The sequence below is a fragment of the Eschrichtius robustus genome, chromosome 6 (genome assembly GCF_028021215.1).
Source record: "Eschrichtius robustus isolate mEscRob2 chromosome 6, mEscRob2.pri, whole genome shotgun sequence".
Lineage (NCBI taxonomy): Eukaryota > Metazoa > Chordata > Mammalia > Artiodactyla > Eschrichtiidae > Eschrichtius > Eschrichtius robustus.
Genome location: NC_090829.1, coordinates 145,407,157 through 145,427,719, shown reverse-complemented (window position 1 = coordinate 145,427,719; position 20,563 = coordinate 145,407,157). Strand labels below are relative to the sequence as shown.

General features: G+C 42.4%; 1 protein-coding gene across 3 annotated transcripts in view; it reads right to left on the bottom strand.

Annotated features, from left to right (window-relative positions):
- TRAPPC10 (trafficking protein particle complex subunit 10) overlaps window positions 1–20,563 on the bottom strand; it is a 91,894-nt gene that overhangs the window by 66,209 nt on the left and 5,122 nt on the right. The window contains exon 2 of one of the 3 annotated variants that reach the window (XM_068547181.1): window positions 20,201–20,305. The exons of the other annotated variants lie outside the window; for them this stretch is intronic. Coding sequence (XP_068403282.1) covers window positions 20,201–20,261 — 61 coding nt within the window. The 5' untranslated portion in view covers window positions 20,262–20,305. The remainder of the gene's footprint in view (window positions 1–20,200; window positions 20,306–20,563) is intronic. 3 annotated transcript variants of the gene reach the window in all.

Here is a 20,563-nt window from a genome sequence, read left to right as displayed (position 1 = left end):
CAGCAAGGGAAAAGCAACAAATAACATACAAGGGAATCCCTATAAGGTTAACAGCTGATCTTTCAGCAGAAACTCTGCAAGCCAGAAGGGAGTGGCAGGACATATTTAATTAAAGTGATGAAAGGGAAAAACCTACAACCAAGATTACTCTACCCAGCAAGGATCTCATTCAGATTTGACAGAGAAATTAAAACCTTTACAGACAAGCAAAAGATAAGGGAATTCACCACCACCAAACCAGCTTTACAACAAATGCTAAAGGAACTTCTCTAGGCAGGAAACACAAGAGAAGGAAAAGACCCACAAAAACAAACCCAAAACAACTAAGAAAATGGTAATAGGAACATACATATCGATAATTACCTTAAATGTAAATGGATTAAATGCTCCAACAAAAAGACATAGACTGGCTGAATGGATACAAAAACAAGACCTGTATATAAGTTGTCTACAAGAGACCGACTTCAGACCTCGGGACACATACAGACTGAAAGTGAGGAAACGGAAAACCATATTCCACACAAATGGAAATCAAAAGAAAGTGGAGTAGCAATTCTCATATCAGACAAAATAGACTTTAAAATAAAGACTATTACAAGAGACAAAGAAGGACACTACGTAATGATCAAGGGATCAATCCAAGAAGAAGATATAACAATTTTAAATATTTATGCACCCAACACAAGAGTACCTCAATACATAAGGCAATGCTAACAGCCATAAAAGAGGAAATCGACAGTAACACAATCATAGTAGGGGACTTTAACACTCCACTTTCACCAATGGGCAGATCATGCAAAATGAAAATAAATAAGGAGGACTTCCCTGGTGGCACAGTGGTTAAGAATCCTCCTGCCAATGCAGGGGACACGGGTTCGAGCCCTGGTCTGAGAGGATCCCACATGCCGCAGAGCAGCTGGGCCTGCGTGCCACAACTACTGCGCCTGCACTCTAGAGCCCATGAGCCACAACTACTGAAGCCCGCGTGCCTGGAGCCTGTGCTCCACAACAAAGAGAAGCCACCGCAATGAGAAGCTCGCACACCGCAACAAGAGTGGCCCCGGCTCGCCGCAATTGGAGAGGACCCGTGCACAGCAAGGAAGACCCAATGCAGCCAATAAATAAATTAATTAATTAATTTTAAAAAAATCATTGTGATTAAGCAGTGAGGGGAGGGGGGAAACAGCATTATAAAAAATAAAAATAAAAAAAATAAACAAGGAAACACAAGCTTTAAATGACACATTAAACAAGATGGACTTAATTGATATTTACAGGACATTCCATCCAAAAACAACAGAATACACTTTCTTCTCAAGTGCTCATGGAACATTCTCCAGGATAGATCATATCTTGGGTCACAAATCAACCCTTCGTAAATTTAAGAAAATTGAAATCGTATCAGGTATCTTTTCCGACCACAACGCTATGAGACTAGATACCAATTACAGGAAAAAAACTGTAAAAAATACAAACACATGGAGGCTAAACAATACGTTACTAAATAACCAAGAGATCACTGGAGAAATCAAAGAGGAAATCAAAAAATACCTAGAAACAAATGACAATAAAAAAACACGATGACCCAAAACCTATGGGATGCAGCAAAAGCAGTTCTAAGAGGGAAGTTTATAGCAATACAATCCTACCTCAAGAAACAAGAAAAATCTCAAATAAACAACCTAACCTTACACCTAAAGCAATTAGAGAAAGAAGAACAAAAAAACCCCAAAGTTAGCAGAAGGAAAGAAATCATAAAGATCAGATCAGAAATAAATGAAAAAGAAATAAAGAAAACAATAGCAAAGATCAATAAAACTAAAATCTGGTTCTTTGAGAAGATAAACAAAATTGATAAACCATTAGCCAGATGCATCAAGAAAAAAAAGGGAGAAGACTCAAATCAACAGAATTAGAAATGAAAAAGAAATAACAACTGACACTGCAGAAATACAAAGGATCATGAGAGATTACTACAAGCAACTATATGCCAATAAAATGGACAACCTGGAAGAAATGGACAAATTCTTAGAAAAGCACAACCTTCCGAGGCTGAACCAGGAAGAAATAGAAAATATAAACAGACCAATCACAAGCACTGAAATTGAATCTGTGATTTAAAAATCTTCCAAGAAACAAAAGCCCAGGACCAGATGGCTTCACAGGCGAATTCTATCAAACATTTAGAAAAGAGCTAACACCTATCCTTCTCAAACTCTTCCAAAATACAGCACAGAGAGGAACACTCCTAAGCTCATTCTACGAGGCCACCATCACCCTGATACCAAAAGCAGACAAAGATGTCACAAAAAAAGATATCTCTGATGAAAACAGATGCAAAAATCCTCAACAAAATACTAGCAAACAGAATCCAACAGCACAGTAAAAGGATCACACACCATGATCAAGTGGGGTTTATCCCAGGAATGCAAGGATTCTTCAATATACGCAAACCAATCCATGTGATACACCATATTAACAAATTGAAGGATAAAAAATCATATGAAAATCTCGATACAGAAAAAGCTTTTGACAAAATTCAACACCCATTTATGATAAAAACCCTCCAAAAAGTAGGCGTAGGGGGAACTCACCTCAACATAATAAAGGCCATATATGACACACCCACAGCCAACATCGTTCTCAATGGTGAAAAACTGAAACCATTTCCTCTAATATCAGGAACAAGACAAGGTTGTCCACTCTCACCACTATTATTCAACGTAGTTTTGCAAGCTTTAGCCACAGCAATCAGAGAAGAAAAAGAAATAAAGGGAATCCAAATCGGAGAAGATAAAGTAAAGCTGTCACTCTTTGCAGATAATGTGATACTATACACAGAGAATCCTAAAGATGCTACCAGAAAACTACTAGAGCTAATCAATGAATTCGGTAAAGTAGCAGGACACAAAATGAATGCACAGAAATCTCTTGCATTCCTATACACTAATGACGAAAAATCTGAAAGAGAATTAAGGAAACACTCCCATTTACCACTGCAACAAAAAGAATAAAATACCTAGGAATAAACCTACATAAGGAGACAAAATACCTGTATGCAGGAAACTATAAGACACTGATGAAAGAAATTAAAGATGATACAAACAGATGGAGAAGTATACCATGTTCTTAGATTGGAAGAATCAACATTGTGAAAATGACTATACTACCCAAAGCAATCTACAGATTCAATGCAATCCCTATCAAACTACCAATGGCATTTTTCACAAAACTAGAACAAAAAATTTCACAACTTGTATGGAAACACAAAAGATCCCGAAGACCCAAAGCAATCTCGAGAAAGAAAAACGGAGCTGGAGGAATCAGGCTCCCAGACTTCAGACTATACTACAAAGCTACAGTAATCAAGACAGTATGGTACTGGCACAAAAACAGAAATACAGATCAATGGAAAAGGATTGAAAGCCCAGAGATAAACCCACACACATATGGGCACCTAATTTATGACAAAGAAGGCAACAACATACAATGGAGAAAAGACAGCCTCTTCAATAAGTGGTGCTGGGAAAACTGGACAGCTACATGTAAAAGAATGAAATTAGAACACTTCCAAACACCGTACACAAAAATAAACTCAAAATGGATTAAAGACCTAAATGTAAGCCCAGACACTATCAAACTCTTAGAGGAAAACATAGGCAGAATACTCTATGACATAAATCACAGCAAGATCCTTTTTGACCCACCTCCTTGAGAAATGGAAATCAAAACAAAAATAAACAAATGGGACCTAATGAAACTTAAAAGCTTTTGCACAGCAAAGGAAACCATAAACGAGACGAAAAGACAACCCTCAGAATGGGAAAAAATATTTGCAAACGAAGCAACTGACAAAGGATTAATCTCCAAAATATACAAGCAGCTCATGCAGCTCAACATCCAAAAAACAAACAACCCTATCCAAAAATGCGCAGAAGACCTAAATAGACATTTCTCCAAAGAAGATATACAGATTGCCAACAAACACATGAAAGGATGCTCAACATCACTAATCATTAGAGAAATGCAAATCAAAACTACAATGAGGTATCACCTCACACCAGTCAGAATGGCCATCATCAAAAAATCTACAAACAATAAATGCTGGAGAGGGTGTGGAGAAAAGGGAACCCTCTTGCACTGTTGGTGGGAATGTAAATTGATACAGCCACTATGGAGAACACTATGGAGGTTCCTTAAAAAACTAAAAATAGAACTACCATACCACCCAGCAATCTCACTACTGGGCATATACCCTGAGAAAACCATAATTCAAAAACAGTCATGTACCACAATGTTCATTGCAGCTCTATTTACAACAGCCAGGACATGGAAGCAACCTAAGTGTCCATCGACAGATGAATGGATAAAGAAGATGTGGCACATATATACAATGGAATATCACTCAGCCATAAAAAGAAACGAAATTGAGTTATTTGTAGTGAGGTGGATGGACCTAGAGTCTGTCCTACAGAGTGAAGTAAGTCAGAAAGAGAAAAACAAATACTGTATGCTAACACATATATATGGAATCTAAAAAAAAAAAATGGTCCTCATGAACCGAAGGGCAGGACAGGAATAAAGATGCAGACGTAGAGAATGGACTTGAGGACACGGGGAGGGGGAAGGGTAAGCTGGGACAAAGTGAGACAGCAGCATTGACATATATACACTACCAAATGTAAAACAGATAGCTAGTGGGAAGCAGCTGCATCACACAGGGAGATCAGCTTGGTGCTCTGTGACCACCTAGAGGGGTGGGATAGGGAGGGTGGGAGGGAGACGCAAGAGGGAGGGGATATGGGGATATATGTATACATATAGCTGATTCACTTTGTTATACAGCAGGAACTAACACAACGTTGTAAAGCAATTATACTCCGATAAAGATGTTAAGGGAAAAAAGAAAAGAAAAGAAAAAACTATGTACAGAGTAAACAAATGAAGTGCCTCTTACACGCCCCCTCCCAAGTGTCCCCCACAGGAAATCCTGTTACATGATATAAAACTTGTCTAAGTGGAGACTATAAAGTAACAATTTTTCCTATATTCAATCATGAAATAAATCTTTAATCTGTGTCCTAAATTTAATTTTAAAAGATTATAGGCCAGTTAGCACATCTGTCAAGGGCAAAGACATCATCTGACAATAACTGGGGACTTAACAAGTGACCATTTGATCTCAGCGCCTGTTAGGAGCTAAACTGTGTCCCTGCAAAATTCATATGTTGAAATCCTAACCCCCAGTACCTCTGAATGTGCCTGTATTTGCAGATAAGGTCTTGAAAAGCTGATTAAGTTAGAATGAGGGCTTTAGAATGGGCCCTGATCCAATCTGATTGGCATCCTTATAAGAGAAAATGTGGATACACAGACTCTGGGGTGGGAAAAGACCACATGAGGACACAGCAAGAAGAAGGCTGGCCACCTCCAAGCCAAGGAGGGAGGCCTCAGAAGCCAACCCTGTCGACACTTAGATCTGGACTTCCAGCCACCAGAACTGTGAGAAAACAAGTTTCTGTTGTTTAAGCCACCCAGTCTGTGGTATTTTGTTATGGCAGCCCTAGCCAACTGATACAGCACCCCTGATTTACATTTGAAGGTCAAATTCTTCTCACCCATTGAAATTCTACATTGACTGAACATGAAGAAAAGCCTCCATGATTTTCTCAGAATATACAGCTATTATTAATGATAATACTCCTAAGTCTTTATATTGAGTATTATGAAAAATAGAGATGTCTTTGAAAATGAGCTATAGAGAGCCAGAGCTCTAAAAGAGAGGGACAGGAAAGAGCTTAGGTGTAAAACCCCAGAAGAATTAAATCTAGGCTTATGTGATAGGTAATTAAATTAACAGTGTATACTTTGTAGCTCCCCAAAATAGCCCAACCACCTAGCAGAAAAGCCGTTGGAGTTCTGAGGTCTGAATTGTAAGAGCCACTTCGTTTTGATCCCATGGGCAACAGGGGCATGAGAAAACCCAACAAGGATTCAGCTGTTAGAAAACAGCTACTAGAAGCAAAAATGAGGCTTAAGATTGATGTGTTCAGAGAACCCTGTTCAGAAAACTGATGTGTTTCTTTTTCTTACCCAAGAGGCCTATTAAAAGAGTCAACTCAGACTATTTATTTCAACAACTAAGATTTCTTTCTTTCTTTTGGTGAGAGAGGGGAGACTTTATCAAAATAATTTGTAAAAGTAATTCAAAGCACAATCCCATTAACACTGGGTTGGCCAAAAAGTTCCTTCAGTTTTTAAGTAAAAATAAAAGACATTTTTCATTTTCACCAAGAACTTACTGAACAATGTATTCACTGTTTTGTCCCACTACCTTCTGTCATTTTTCAGGCAACTTCATAATTCCATCTTTCCAAAACTTTTTATCTTTTTGAGCAAATAATTGTTCCAGGTGCCTTTTACAGTCTTCCAGGGAATGGAAATTTTTTCCATTAAGAGAATTTTGTAAAGACTGAAATAAATGGAAACCTGAAGGTGCAATGTCTGGTGAATATGGCGGATGAATCAGAACTTCCCAGCCAAGCTGTAACCGTTTTTGCCTGGTCTTCAAAGAAACATGCGGTCTTGTGTTGTCCTGATGGAAGATTATGTGTTTTCTGTTGACTAATTCTGGACGCTTTTCGTCGAGTGCTGCTTTCAGCTGGTCTAATTGGGAGCAGTACTTGTTGGACTTAATCGTTTGGTTTTCCGGAAGGAGCTCTTAATAGAGAACTCCCTTCCAACCCCACCATATACACAACATCACCTTCTTTGGATGAAGACCGGCCTTTGGTGTGGTTGGCGGTGGTTCATTTCGCTTGCCCCACGATCTCTTCCATTCCACGTTATTGTACAGTATCTACTTTTCACAGCCCATCACAACTTGTTTTAAAAACGGAATGTTTTCGTTACGTTTCGGTAGAGAATCGCATGCGGAAATATGGTCCAGGTTTTTTTCGCCTATGTGGAACCCGAACACCAAAGCGATTCACATAACCAAGCTGGTGCAAATGATTTTCAACGCTTGATTTGGATATTCTGAGTATGTCGGCTATCTCCCGTGTGGTGTAACGCTGATTGTTTCTCAATTATTGTTTCGATTTGGTCGCTATCGACGTCAACTGGTCTACCCGCCCGTGGAGCATCGGTCAGTGAGAAATCTCCAGCACGAAACCTCGCAAACCACTTTTGGCACGTTCGATCAGTCACAGCACCTTCGCCATACACTGCACAAATCTTTTTTTGTGTTTTCAGTTGCGTTTTTACCTTTCTTGAAATAATCTAGCATAATATGCCAAAAATGTTGTTCTTCTTCCACCTTCAACATTAAAATGGCTACACAAAAATTCACCAGTTTTGGTAAGTTTTTTTTTTTAAACGCACGCTGATATGACAGCTGTCACAATACAATCTACCAAATTGTTTCAAATGAAGTTAAAGACAACTAGGCGCTACCAGAGCCATCTTACGGAAAAAACGGAACAAACCTTTCAGCCAACCCAATATAAATCTCTCTCTCCCTGTGTGTGTGTGTGTGTGTGTGTCTCGTCACTCACTTGGGGACATGTGGATATGAGGCTGGGGCAAGTCAGGGCACCCACAGGCAGCTCCAGGGGCGTCTGCGGACCGTTAGCACCGGCGCGTGGCAGCACCCGGGCAGGAGCAATGACTGACGACAGGCAGAGGGGCCACTCAAACGTAAAGGGAAACATCAAGGGACAGTGGCCTTGCTCTGCAAAGGGACGCAGGCACTCCATCTGGATGGTGCCCAGGCTTGCTGGCACCTGACCCCAGGCTGGGCCTAAGCCCAAAGGCTGAGGAAAGCCCAGCTCAGACGCTCCCCAAGAAAGGGGGGCAGAGCCCCGGGTTTCTGATTATCTGAACCTGTTTTCTTATTTATGCCAGTTGTGATTAGATTTGCTGTTCCACGCAATCAGATGACTGATGCAGATCTTCACTATTTCCTGAATTATGACTGCATGCTCTGAGATTTTTAGAAGCATACATTTCATGCATTAATCATGTAATTTTAAACTTTCTATGTTAAAAGCAGATAAGAACTAATTAAACACGGGGTGGGGGAAGAATTCAGAAAGATGATTTCAGTGACTTAAGCATAAATGGGTCATAGTTCAACAAACTCAGCTTAACATTTTCTTAAAATTTTTAAAACAGAAGAACAATTATAAAGTAGTTAACTTTTACCAACGTAAAAAGACACTAACACATGTCCAACAAAACATAAATAACTACAGATAAAGATGTATCATTCAGATTTTATTTGATTGTTTATTTCTGGCCACGCTGTGCGGCTTGTGGGGTCTTAGTTCCCCAACCAGGGATTGAACCCGGGCCACAGCAGTGAAAAACGCAGAGTCCTAACCACTGAACCACCAGGGAAGTCCCTCATTTGGATTTTAGATGACCAACACTAAGACAGTAAAAAGCTGGTTACTTCTGAAACAACTCTAATTTTCAAAGAAGTCGATTATACCTAAAAATAGAAACGTGTAGGCGAGACAGTCTTTTAGACCCAAGATGCTATCACTAAGATGAGAGTCTAAGCAAAGCTAAGTAACAGGCCCAGACAAACGCATGAGGATGCGGCAGACCCAGCTCTGCCGGCCGTGGCCAGGGCCAGTCACAAACTGTCAGTCACACATCATCTGTTGCACCCTTCACCAACCTAAAGAGCAATGAAAACTTTCAATCATTTTACGCACAAAACTTTTATTTTAGGGTCCACTAGAACTGCAAATCCACAAAGTTACTTAGTGTCAAAGCATTTTTAAAATTCAGATTTTCAACTCTTAACAGTCAATTGCAACCAGAACAGAATCAGTCTTACGTTGATACGTAAAGAGTAGAGGACTGAGTCCACAGCCCTGCTGTGTGTGAAAACGCCTCCCGCAGACAAGCAAGCAGTGAATGTTTCATCCTCCTGGAAATCTACAGCCAAACCAAACCGCGCAAAGTGGTTCCATCAGGCGGAGGAGATTTCAGAGGGGCTCACAGTCTGCATCTCAGGAATGTGCGATGTCCAAACTAGACTAAAATAAAGGCACATATTCTCTTAATCTAGAAGAAAAATGTTTCTATCTATGTTCAAAAAGCCATACATTCGTTGTTGCTAATGTTCCTATAATGTTTATGTAATAATTTTTTAAAGATTTTAGGACTCGGTTATGACATAAGATTGAATTTGGCACTAAACAGTCTGCAGAAAAGGTAGCGTAAGTTACCAAACGTGGTTTGAATGCTCCAGAGCTACTAATTGTGCCTCGGGGGAAACTGAAAAAAGTCACCTCTCATTTGGGAAGGACACAGGGTTTTCATACTTATAGAATCATTATTTCCAACGGTTCTCTCCCAGACGCATGTTACGGGCAGTCGGAAATCTACGTAACTGGCCTATTCCCTGGGGCCTGGGAACATGTTATGTTACATGGCGAGGGAGAATTAAGGCTGCAGGTGGATTAAGGCTGCTGGTCAACTGACCTTAAAAAGATGATCCTGGATTATCTGGACAGGCCCATTGGACTCACAAGCGTCCTTAAGTAGGGAAGAGGGAGGCGGAAGAGCCACAACCAAAGAGACGGCATCACGAGAAAGACTGAACTGGTGTCACTGGCTTTGAAGGCGGAGGGGCCCAGAGAGCCAAGGACGCGGGCACCTCTAGAAGCCGGAAAAGGCAGGAAACGGATTCTCCCCTGGAGCCTCGGGAAGGATCAGCCCTGCCCACATCTTGATTTTAACCTAACGAGACCCACGTCAGACTTCTGTTCTCCAGAGCTCTGAGAGAATATCTCTGTGTTACTTTAAGGCACAAAGTCTACGTAATTTGTTACAGTAGCCGCAAAAAACTGACACAACTATGAAAAGAGTATATAGCAGACTCAAAAGGGAAAAATAAAAGCATCTGATTTGCGCTGCCGCCCCCCTGCCCACCCCCCCCACCCCCCGCAAAAAAACCTACGTAATCTGATCTGATGACATGGGAGGATGTGCTAACTATAGAGGGTTTGGCCCCAGGTGAGAACTAGCTAACGAAAAGTCAAGAGAGGGCCCCTCTGTTTACCGTGCATTCGCGGACAGCACTCTGCACAGGCGCCCCGAGCCCTCCCAGCAGCCCCGGGACCGAGGGCCACCCCACACGTGGAGGCCCAGGCACCCAGCATCTGCCCACCCAGCTGAGTCAAGTGGCTCCCGAGCACCAGAGCTGGGCCGAGCTGCACCGGGCAGCCCACTCTGAACTCAACGCTCTTGGCTGCCGCTCCGAGCTGCTTCTCTGCCTCCTCATTTTATTGTTTCCTAAGGAATCTGCAGTGACTGTGTTGACACCGCTTGGCTGAAAACACAGGTTCCAGAAGACCTTCCACCAACAAGAGTGCACCTTTCTGTCACTGGCATCCCACTGTTACCAGTGCTTAAACATGCAAACTGTGAAGGTCCTAACACAGAAGTATGAAAGGATCAGGAAGTTACAACCATGAGAAAGTGGCAAATAAAACCCAGTGTTCAGCCAATCTGCCGCTGAGGTACAGCTTTCCTAAACAGCTGCTACCACATATTTTCAATATCAGTATCTTTATTCGGAGACTTATGTTGGATAAAAGATCTTAAATAAAGATTTTAAATATTTGTTGATACTCTCATACAGTACAATTCTTCTTCAAATTCTTTAGTGTAAGTAATCTCAGTAAAAGGAAAGAGTAACTTTTCTAATAAAATGCATCTCGCGTTTTATCTTAAATTGTTGAAGACATCCAGATTACTTAGTCTGTTAATACGATGGCTGTCTTCAACTATCTAGCGGGCAACGTCTTAACTTAAAAACAAAGGGTCAGATTTATCATTTATGGCTCCACAGCACTAGTGGGTGGATTGCGGCTCCACGTGAAGAAGTGTGTGGTGTAGACAGAGGATCTGCCTTTGGCTCATCCGCACCTGACGATCTCCTAGTTGGGTCTCTGGAGACCAGGCCGCTGTGGAGTGGCCGGACTCGGACTAGGTAACCTACCTCAGGCCCTTCCAAGCAAGAGATGCTATGATTTTACTTCAAAAAAATCAGAGGAAATATATAATTTATCTAACATTTGCTTTATATAAAAGTTTATAAAAACAGCCATTCTTTAAATATGCTGTTAACAAAATAAAGCTACGCTTCACAGTTAGGCAGCTGACTCCTAGTTGAAAACAAGAAGTGTTAAGGAGGGCACTGTCTTTAACCCGAAGCACACGTGCGCTCACCCTCAGACCGTACGTTCCTTAATTTCTCCTCAGCAGCTTCTAGTACAACAGACCTTCAAATGGACAAAAAAATGTCCAAAGTCACAAACTGGGAAGTCATTGCAGCCTGTTCAATAATATGTAAAACGTATTTGCCATAATTTATGTGTAGTGTCAATGTAGTAATAAAATTGAATTAATGCCTCAAATTGGTAGCTCTTTCATGGGGAAAACTAATATCAAATGTGTACTCCTGGAACACGGAAGCCCTCCCCAGGGGTCTTCCCAGCGTATCTGTACATGAAAGGCTTTCACATTTGGGGGTGGGGGCAGGGAGTGAAGGCTAATGAGAAAGAACAAAAAAGACCCAGATGGTATCCAGATTCTGCAAGTACTGATAGAAAGTAAGGTTCAGCCTGTGTCCGAAAACAACCAGGCAACTGATGGCCCATTTCTACGCGTAAACACTGCGCTGCCTTTACTGGAAGGTGCATACTGAGAAGAAAAGCAAATGAACCCTCCCACAGCTCTGCGCCGCAGAGGCCAAGCTTAAAGAACAGTAATTCCTCCAGTCGACATGATGGGAATCGCCTACACTTGGTCGTCAGTTGTCACAGATCCCCTGCGTCAGGCCTTCCAAAATGACGGTGATTTTAAATCACAACTCAGCACGCCCTGCCATGTCATCACTAGTTTTCATGTTAGGCTGTTCCATCCAGCTTTCCCCCGAGCCTGACTGTGACAGACACACGTGCTCCCCTCCCCCACCCTGTGTCCCTCACTCCTGGTACCCAGTCTACGCAACAGTCACCACCCCGCAGGTGTGACCAAAGGGACAAAGTACAATGTGTGAGTGTTAATCAAGTTTCATACTGTGGGAGTTTGCAGAAAAGGAACCACAACCAATACACAGAGACCACTCACAAGATAGAAAGTCCCGAAGTCTTTCTTTCTTGACATGAAACAAGTTAGCACACATGCCAAGCGTTAAGGAGGTCTGAGTACACACTTCTAACCAGGGGGACAGCAGTCACCTTCTCTAGCACTCAGACACCACACTAGACTTAAAACTGAAGAGTTCCAACAGAAAAAGAAAGATCGGATAAATGCATCTAAATATGAGAAGACTGAAGAATCAGCCTTTGAAGATTTACATACTTTTAAAATAAAGGAAATACAGTAAGATTGTAGCAGTTTGAATCACAGCAATTGCAAGTTCAGGAAGAGCTCTTGCTCACTCCAGGCACGCCCCTGACCCGAGGCTTTGGACAGAAGGGTTCCCAAACCGCTCTTTCCCTGGATTTCCCCTTCACCTCCTTAAGGTCTGTTCAAAGATCACTCTCTTTCTCAATGTGGTCTAACTGCAGTTTTCAAAAGGTGCGCCATTATGAAGGGGGTTTGAAAATATCTAGCAAAACTAAGTGTTTACCACAGTCCCAGCAATCCTTGCAGCGCTCTACCCCGACAGGTACACAGGGAAAATGAGAAGACAGATGCACACGCAAGGCTATTCAATGCAAGACTATGTCAAACAGCAAGAGACGAAACCATGCAAATTCCACTGATGGGAGACCGGTGGAATAAACCACGGCACACGGACACGACAGAGTTCTAGGGAACTATAAAAAGCAATGGGAAAGATCTCCACACGCTATGTCCACCAGGAAACATTGAGGGAAAAAAGCGAAGTGGGAAAATGTGTATGTAGTTTGTAATCTCTTATGTAAGAAAGGGAAATACAAATATGTATGAATGTCTCCTATAGAAGAAGACTATTTAGGTAAGGGCAGGGATAGGGTAGAGAGGACAGGGGTATACGCTAGATTGTTTTAAATGTATCGTGTTGGTAGACTTGCCTTTGGAAGCATGTATTTTATATACTTATAAAACAAATTAAATTTTAAAAAAGCTTTCCCTAAAAATATCAGGAAAAAATAAAACAAATGAGGTTATTAAATGTATGTGCAGTTGGCAGAAATTTGACTATTCATTCCTAGTGGGGTAACAGATCCAAATGCCACAAAGAACTACTGAAAAGGTTTTAAGTCTGTCTTCACTAGTCACACTGTTGATGGCAGAGTTAAAGTGTTATTCAGAGGCTGTGGAAGGTGGAGTAAGCAGTTCCCTGGACCCGCAGCACCAGCACTGTCCGGGTGTTTGTTGCGAGTGCTGGCCCCCAGGCCCCACCCCGTACCTGCTCAATCAGAAACTCTGGGGTGGGGCCTGGCCTCAGGTTCCAACGAGCTCTCCACTGGATTCTGATCCAGTCTGAGAACCTCACTCTAACACTATCATCCCCAAGCATCCCTGAAAACTGGAAGAAAGAAAACATAAAAGAGCAGGAAGAAAGCAAATACAGAGGACAGAGCGGTTAAATAAAACCCTGAAGTCCTGAATTTGAATTGAAAAGATCAAAGTGAACCCAGGAGGTGCTTCCACCTTTAAATTCCTAGCTCTGCCCCCTGAAAAAGCCCAACAGCAACTAGAAGCCCAAGCACACAGACTGGGGTCTCCAAATACCATATCCCACTAGAAGGAATCAGGGCTCCCTGGAGAATGGCTACTCCCGGTCCAGGGCAGGAAATGCATAAAATGAGTCTGGAACATTGCATCATACCAGAGAGCAAGGAAACTAACAAAGATTCCTACACTCACAAGCACGCTGGCAAAGAGGGCACTTGCCCATCAGTAAGGATAACAAGTGCGATGGACTGAAACAAACCAAGCACGTTTAAATCCTTAAGTTCATAATGATACTACAAAAATAAAATAAAATAAAAATAAGTAAAAGCTAATTGATCACCAATGAAGAATACCAGTGAACTAACTCATTTTGAGAAGTTATGTAAAGGAGAAGAATCAAGCATTTGGTCTGCCTTTCCTATACAAACTATACCACTAGGTAACCGAGTAACATAAACAAATGTGTGTGTGTGTGTGTGTACAAATACACACTCTTTACAGAAATCTTTCAGATAATAAATGAAGAAACGGTAAAATTAGACTAAATAGCACGGTTTTGCAACCCTTAGGGAATTAATGATGTGAGAATAAATATCTGCTACCAACACAAAAAGAGAGACCACCAGACATTATTGCGCCTACTGACGGAAGAACACACCACCACCTGTGCAAGTCTTGCCAGAAAAATCCAAACTGCATTCTGATCCAGATTTGGGCTCTGACACCCTACAGGAAACAGAGGACAGAGGATGGTGTTCAAGGACACCACAGGACACAGCTGGCACAGTCCAGGGAGGGGACCACAAGACACACCCCCTGGGCTCTTCAAGAAGCTGCAAGGAGCAAAAGATGGATGGGGGGAAATCAAGATTTCAAGAGAGACTGAAGACATTTATCTAAAAACCTTATTTGGATACTAAATAATTCAAAGAATTTTTTAAAAAAAGACATTTCAGACATGTTGGAAATGTAAACGCTGAATATTTGATACTAAGGAATTGTTTTATTTAGATGCCACAAAAGTTTTGCAGTTATGTTTTTTAGAAGTCCTTATCTTTTAGAGATCCATACTGTCTTAGCTCAGGCTGCCGTGACAAAACACCCCAGATGGAGTGGCTTAAACAACACAAGTGTCTTCCTCGTTCTGGAGGCTGCAGTGCAAGGCGCCTGCCTGGGCCCCCGGGGCGGGCTCTCCTTCCTGACTTGCAGAGTGCAAGCGCCCTCCCACTCTCTCCTCCTCTTTTTATGAGGCCAGTGACCCCACCATAAGGTTCCACCCTCATGACCCAAGCCAAACCTGACGACCTCCCAGAAGGTCGCATCTCCAAGTACCACCACATTAGGGGCTTGGGCTTCACTATATGAATTTGGGCGGGACACACAAATATTCAGTCCATAACACATACATTTACCGATAAATGTGTGATGCCTGAGATTTGCTTCAAAATAACACAGGATTGGAAGGAATGGGGGGTATAAAGAAGCAAGATTGACATTCATTCAATTGTTGAAGTTGAGTGATAGGTTTGTGGGGTTTCTTCACACAATTCTATTTCTTTTTACATATTTGCAAGTGTCTGTAATAAAAAGTTTGAAATGCTAACAATTCTGCCATTTCTCTTACCCTTTTCTCTTTCTCCTTTTTTGCCTAGCACGTATCACCTATTACATTACATAATTTACTATGTATGTACACTGTCTATCTCCTCTTGCTGGAACGTAAGCTCTAAGACGGCTGGGGTCTTTGCTCGCAGGTGTAACCCAAGCACCTGCAACAGCGCCTGGCACAGAAGAGATGCTGAGTACACCTTCGCGGATGGCAAATCTAGCCCAACTCCCTCATGTTCTACGCTAGACAATTCAGGGCCCCCAAAGGACAGGATATCCTACAGCAGATGCAATGACGGTGCTGGCTGTCAAGTTCTCAGAGTATGAATTTAATTTTAGAATGAGTAAGATTACACTAAAAATTTCCAGTACGGCTGCCCTACTCAGTTCTTCGACTGCTGAACTAAAGGAAGTGATATTTTTATTTTACTTAACTCTATGGCAAAGGCTTTCTCCCAGGGGTGACTTTAGGGACAATCCCCCCTTCCGTGTGGGCAGACAGTGTCTGACACCCCGACCACGAAGAAAGGTCGTGGTGGAGGAGGAGTCGCCACCTGGCTGCTGGTCCTCGCCGCGCCACCAAACACTGAGGGGTCCTGGTCAGGCACAGCGAAATTGGCCCTCAGGTCTTCAACCTCAAAATGACCTGACAGCCCTTCCCACTGTGCACCTCAATGCCTAGAAACTTCTGAGCTGACCCAGCCAGACTAAGAGTGCCTACAAACGGTGAGCTACAGATGTAGTAAAAATTGTTACCACAGGGGTTATTGTTAGTTACAAGGTTCTACCTAAAATTTCAGCTCTGAAACTTATGCAACAACTTCCAAACACTAAACAGATCTGTTAAAAATAAGAAAACTTCCAAACATATCCCACTCCCTGGTGAAACCAACGTCTAAGCCTATTGTCAGTTTCTTCATAATTTCTCTGCTCACTTTTTAAAAAATTTTGCAAACAAAGGCCTAAAATAATATTGAGGAATGAAACATCATGTAACACTTGTACAGGAAGACAAGAGCATTTATTTCCCTAGGGGAAAAAAGAGGGAAAGAGAGATTGCAGAAAAGGTTCATCTTTTCCTAAGAGATCATCCCACCTTGTATCAACATCTCAAGCCCAAAATTCCAGATACCAGGGAACTGCTCCTTGGTCTGGAGCACAATGAGGACAAGCCTCCAAGGACAGAAGAAGTGATATAAAACCAAAGACACACGATGGATGCCGGCCGATGTGCACCTGAATGCCAATGCAGACACTGTAACGAAGGAGCTAAACGGGGCGCCCAAAAGATCTGTCCACGTCTTGACCCCCCCAGAACCTGAGAATGAACCTTATTTGGAAAAAGGGTCTTTACAGATGTGATTAAGCTCAGGCTCTCAAATAAGATCATTCCAGATCATATACAGATGGGACCTAAATCCAATGACAAGAGGTCACTTGTCAGGTCAGATAAGAAACAGAAGGGAAAACACAGGGAGAGAGAAAGCCGTGTGAAGACAAGGCAGAGACTGGAGTGATGTGGCTACAAGCCAAGGAATGCCAAGGATTTCTGGGAGCTGGAAAGAGGCAAGAAAGGATTCCCACCCCGCCCCCCCCCGCCCCCCCCCCCGCCAAAGCCTTGGGAGGGAGTACAGCCTTGCTGATACCCTGACTTTCAACTTCTGGTCTCCAGAACTGTTAGAGAACAAACTTCTGTTGTTTTAAGCCATCCAGTTTCTGGTAACTTGTTACAGCAGCCCTAGAAAACTAATACATATGGTATAAAATACAAAAATAGAATGTACATCTTTCCTAGTGCTATACCAATTCATCTTTTAGGTATGTTTTTGGCCATACTTCTCATATGTCAAAGTAAACCCAGATGAACAAGCAATTCAGAAGAGGTCCAAGCACAAATAAACACATAAAAAGAACCTCATTAATTGTCAGGTATATAACACCAAAACAACTCTGATGGCCTTGGGCTGGGCAAAGAGTTCTCAGGTATGATATCGAAAGTACAATCCATAGAAAAAAAAAAAAGGTAACTGGACTTCATCGAAATTTAAAATGTTTGTACTTCAAAACACATTAACTGAAAGACAACCAAAGATCAGGACCAAATATTTGCAAATCATATATCTGATAAAGGACATATATCAAGAAAATATAGTGAAACCTTACAACTCATGCAAATGTACAGAGCAGCATTACTCATGACAAAAAGTTGGAAACGATCCTAATGTCCATCAACTGGCGAATGGATAAACCAGATGTGGTCCATCCACACAGTGGAATACTAGTCAGCAATAAAAAAAGGAGCAAATTATAGTTGCTGCAACACGGATGAACCTCAGAAACACTGCAGAGTGAAAGAAGCCGGACAGAAGACAGCATATTATGTGATTCACTTCTTTGGAATGTCTAGAAAACGCAAATTTATAGGGACAGAAAGCAAATTAGTGGCTGCCTATGTCTGGGGATAGGAGCAGAGATTGACTACTAAGAAGTTCTTGGGGTGATGGAAATGTTCTAGAACTGAATTACGGTGATGGCTGCACAACTCTGAATATTTACTAGCAGTCAAGAGGATTGTACATGTACAATGGATATTAATTTTATAGTATGTAGATTAGAGCTCAATAAAGCTGTTCAGAAAAAGTCATCCATCAGACTGGCAAAAATTAAAAAGATGACTCCCATCCAGTGGGGCAGAGGATAGCTTTTTCACAGGGTGATTCAGGAGCAGGTTTCAAAATTTAAACTGCTCCCCCCTTCTGACCCAGCAATTACACTTCCAGATTCCAACTTTATAATGAAAATGTATTCCTGCTTTTATTTTATACACATTTAAGGTTAAAGTTTCATTTCGAAAAGTTACAGCTGTATCTTCTTTCAAGGCTTCATCCAAATGCCAGGTTGACAGTCCCTCAATCCTAAATGTTCCACAGCAGAAGCTGAATCATCAACCCGAGAATGCTTTGTTTTGGTCATAGTTAAATTTCTACTGACTTGTAGTAAAGAAAACATATCTGAACACAACTCAGAAGGACCATGTCAAAGATTATGGTCCCTACCATACCACTGAGCTTTTCTTTTACTGGATTAACATGTATTTCCTCAATTCAAAAACTCCAAACAGAGAATGTCCCAGTATCAAAAAGAAAAAAACAAACTAAGGGCACAGCAGTTTACCTAAAAACAAGTCTGAGCGATCAGGATTCAAACTCTACAAAACGATCTTGATGAAGACGTGTATTTAAAGAAAGTAACTTTACACCATCAGAAGCGCCTACCTTATGGAAGCATTCAATGACACATAACACAATTTTTCCTTTACAGTAATGTTTACTCATTTATTGATTTGATTTCTTCAACAAATACGTCCTGAGCACCAACTACGTGCTCAGCACCGTCCAGGTGCCAGAAACACAGCAGTGATCATAACAGATAAAGTTCCCGCAATTCTGAACCTCACATTCTAGTGAGCGGGCAGCCTGGGTTAGGGGTGAAGAGAAACAATCAACCATGAAAAAACAAATGTTCTATCATGGGGGTGCTGAGCCAATAAGACTGAATAAAGGGCTTCCCTGGTGGCGCAGTGGTTAAGAATCCGCCTGCCAATGCAGGGGACACGGGTTCGAGCCCTGGTCCGGGAAGATCCCACATGCCTCAGAGCAACTAAGTCCGTGCACCACAACTACTGAGCCTGCGCTCTAGAGCCCTCGAGCCACAACTAGCCTGTGCCTGTGTGCCACAACTACTGAAGCCCACCTGCCTAGAGCCCATGCTTCGAAACAAGTGAAGCCACCGCAATGAGAAGCCTGCACACCGCAACGAAGAGTAGCCCCCGCTCGCCACAACTAGAGAAAGCCCGCGCACAGCAACGAAGTCCCAACACAGCCAAAAATAAATAAATAAAAAAATTAAAAAAAATAAAAGACTGAATAAAGTCGAAGCGATGCCAAACCCTAAGCAGGCCTGGGAAGTGGCACATGAGCAGCCCCGGGAGCGGGAGGGAAGCACCCAGGGGGTCAGGAGAGCAATGCGGGCACCACAGGAACAGGGGTTGCAGGGACAGAGTGGTAAAAGGCACAGCCAGGAGGCCAGTGTTGGGGCCAGGGAGCAGTAGGCCGCAGAGGGTCTCAGAGCCCATGGGAAGGTCTGGGAATATTACGCTGAGAAGGTGGGTGGCCCCTGCAGGGGCCTGAGCAGAGGAATTACATGCTGTACTTCTCTCTTAGAGAGACTGCCTTCAACCCCAGAGAGAACGAGCTTCAAGGGCCAGGCTGGAAATGGGGTGGCCAGCTGGGAGGCTGCTGGGGTCCCAGGGAGAGATGAAGGGGGCCAGGGTTTGGGGGAGCAGCAGTGACGGTGGGGAGAAGGGGCTGAATTCTAGATCAATTCAAAGACAGAATGCTATTTGCTGGTAGACTGAATGTCGGTTGTGAGAGAAAAAAAAGAAGTTGGGAATGACTACAAGGCCATCAATTTTAAATTTAAAAACCAAATATTCTCTAAGTGCAAAATACTGTGAATACATTTAAAATTCACATTAAGAGCAGTTCCAAAGGAATGATTTGACTGAAGGCGGGGACAGAAGGGAGGAAAGACAGAAGGAAAGGTGATATAAAGGGAGGAGAGAAAGCCCAGGAGGCTGAGAGAGAAAGGGGTGATCGGGAGAATCTGAGGCTGTGCGGTCCCCATCCCGTGGTCTGTCATCTAGATCCGAAGCCCCCAGGCCAGAGCAGAGGGCCTGGAGATCAACAGGGAGCCCCTGGGAGACCACGCACCAAGTTGTGCAATCCATGTGAAAAGACACTCCACTCCGTCAACTGGCAAAAAAGTTTTTTTAGACAAAAAATTCTTTCGTAAGTCACTGGCCTTTTCAATAAAAGGTAACCAAGGTGGCCTTTCCTACCTCTTGTTGTGTGGACCAACCACCATGCTGTCAGTTCCTTTCTAGGGAAAGACCGGCTCATGTGTTATGTCTGCCATGCTTGATTACTTCAGAGATTCATCAGTGCTTAAATAAAAAAAAAAAATCAGACCCCTGAGTCTCATTTGCATAAACCAAACTTTACTAGAAACTCTTCAGAAACACATCTTGTAAATCAGGCACATGAGCTGACGTTCAAGTGGAAAAGGAAGCTTTTCACTTCTGAATTATTGGTTCAACTGAATCCACCCTAGAGTTGGGCTAACATACTAGTAACATGGGTTCCCAAATGTGTACCCAGGTGCCTCAGGGTACCGCAGCAAACCCAGAGAGGGCCCAAAGGAT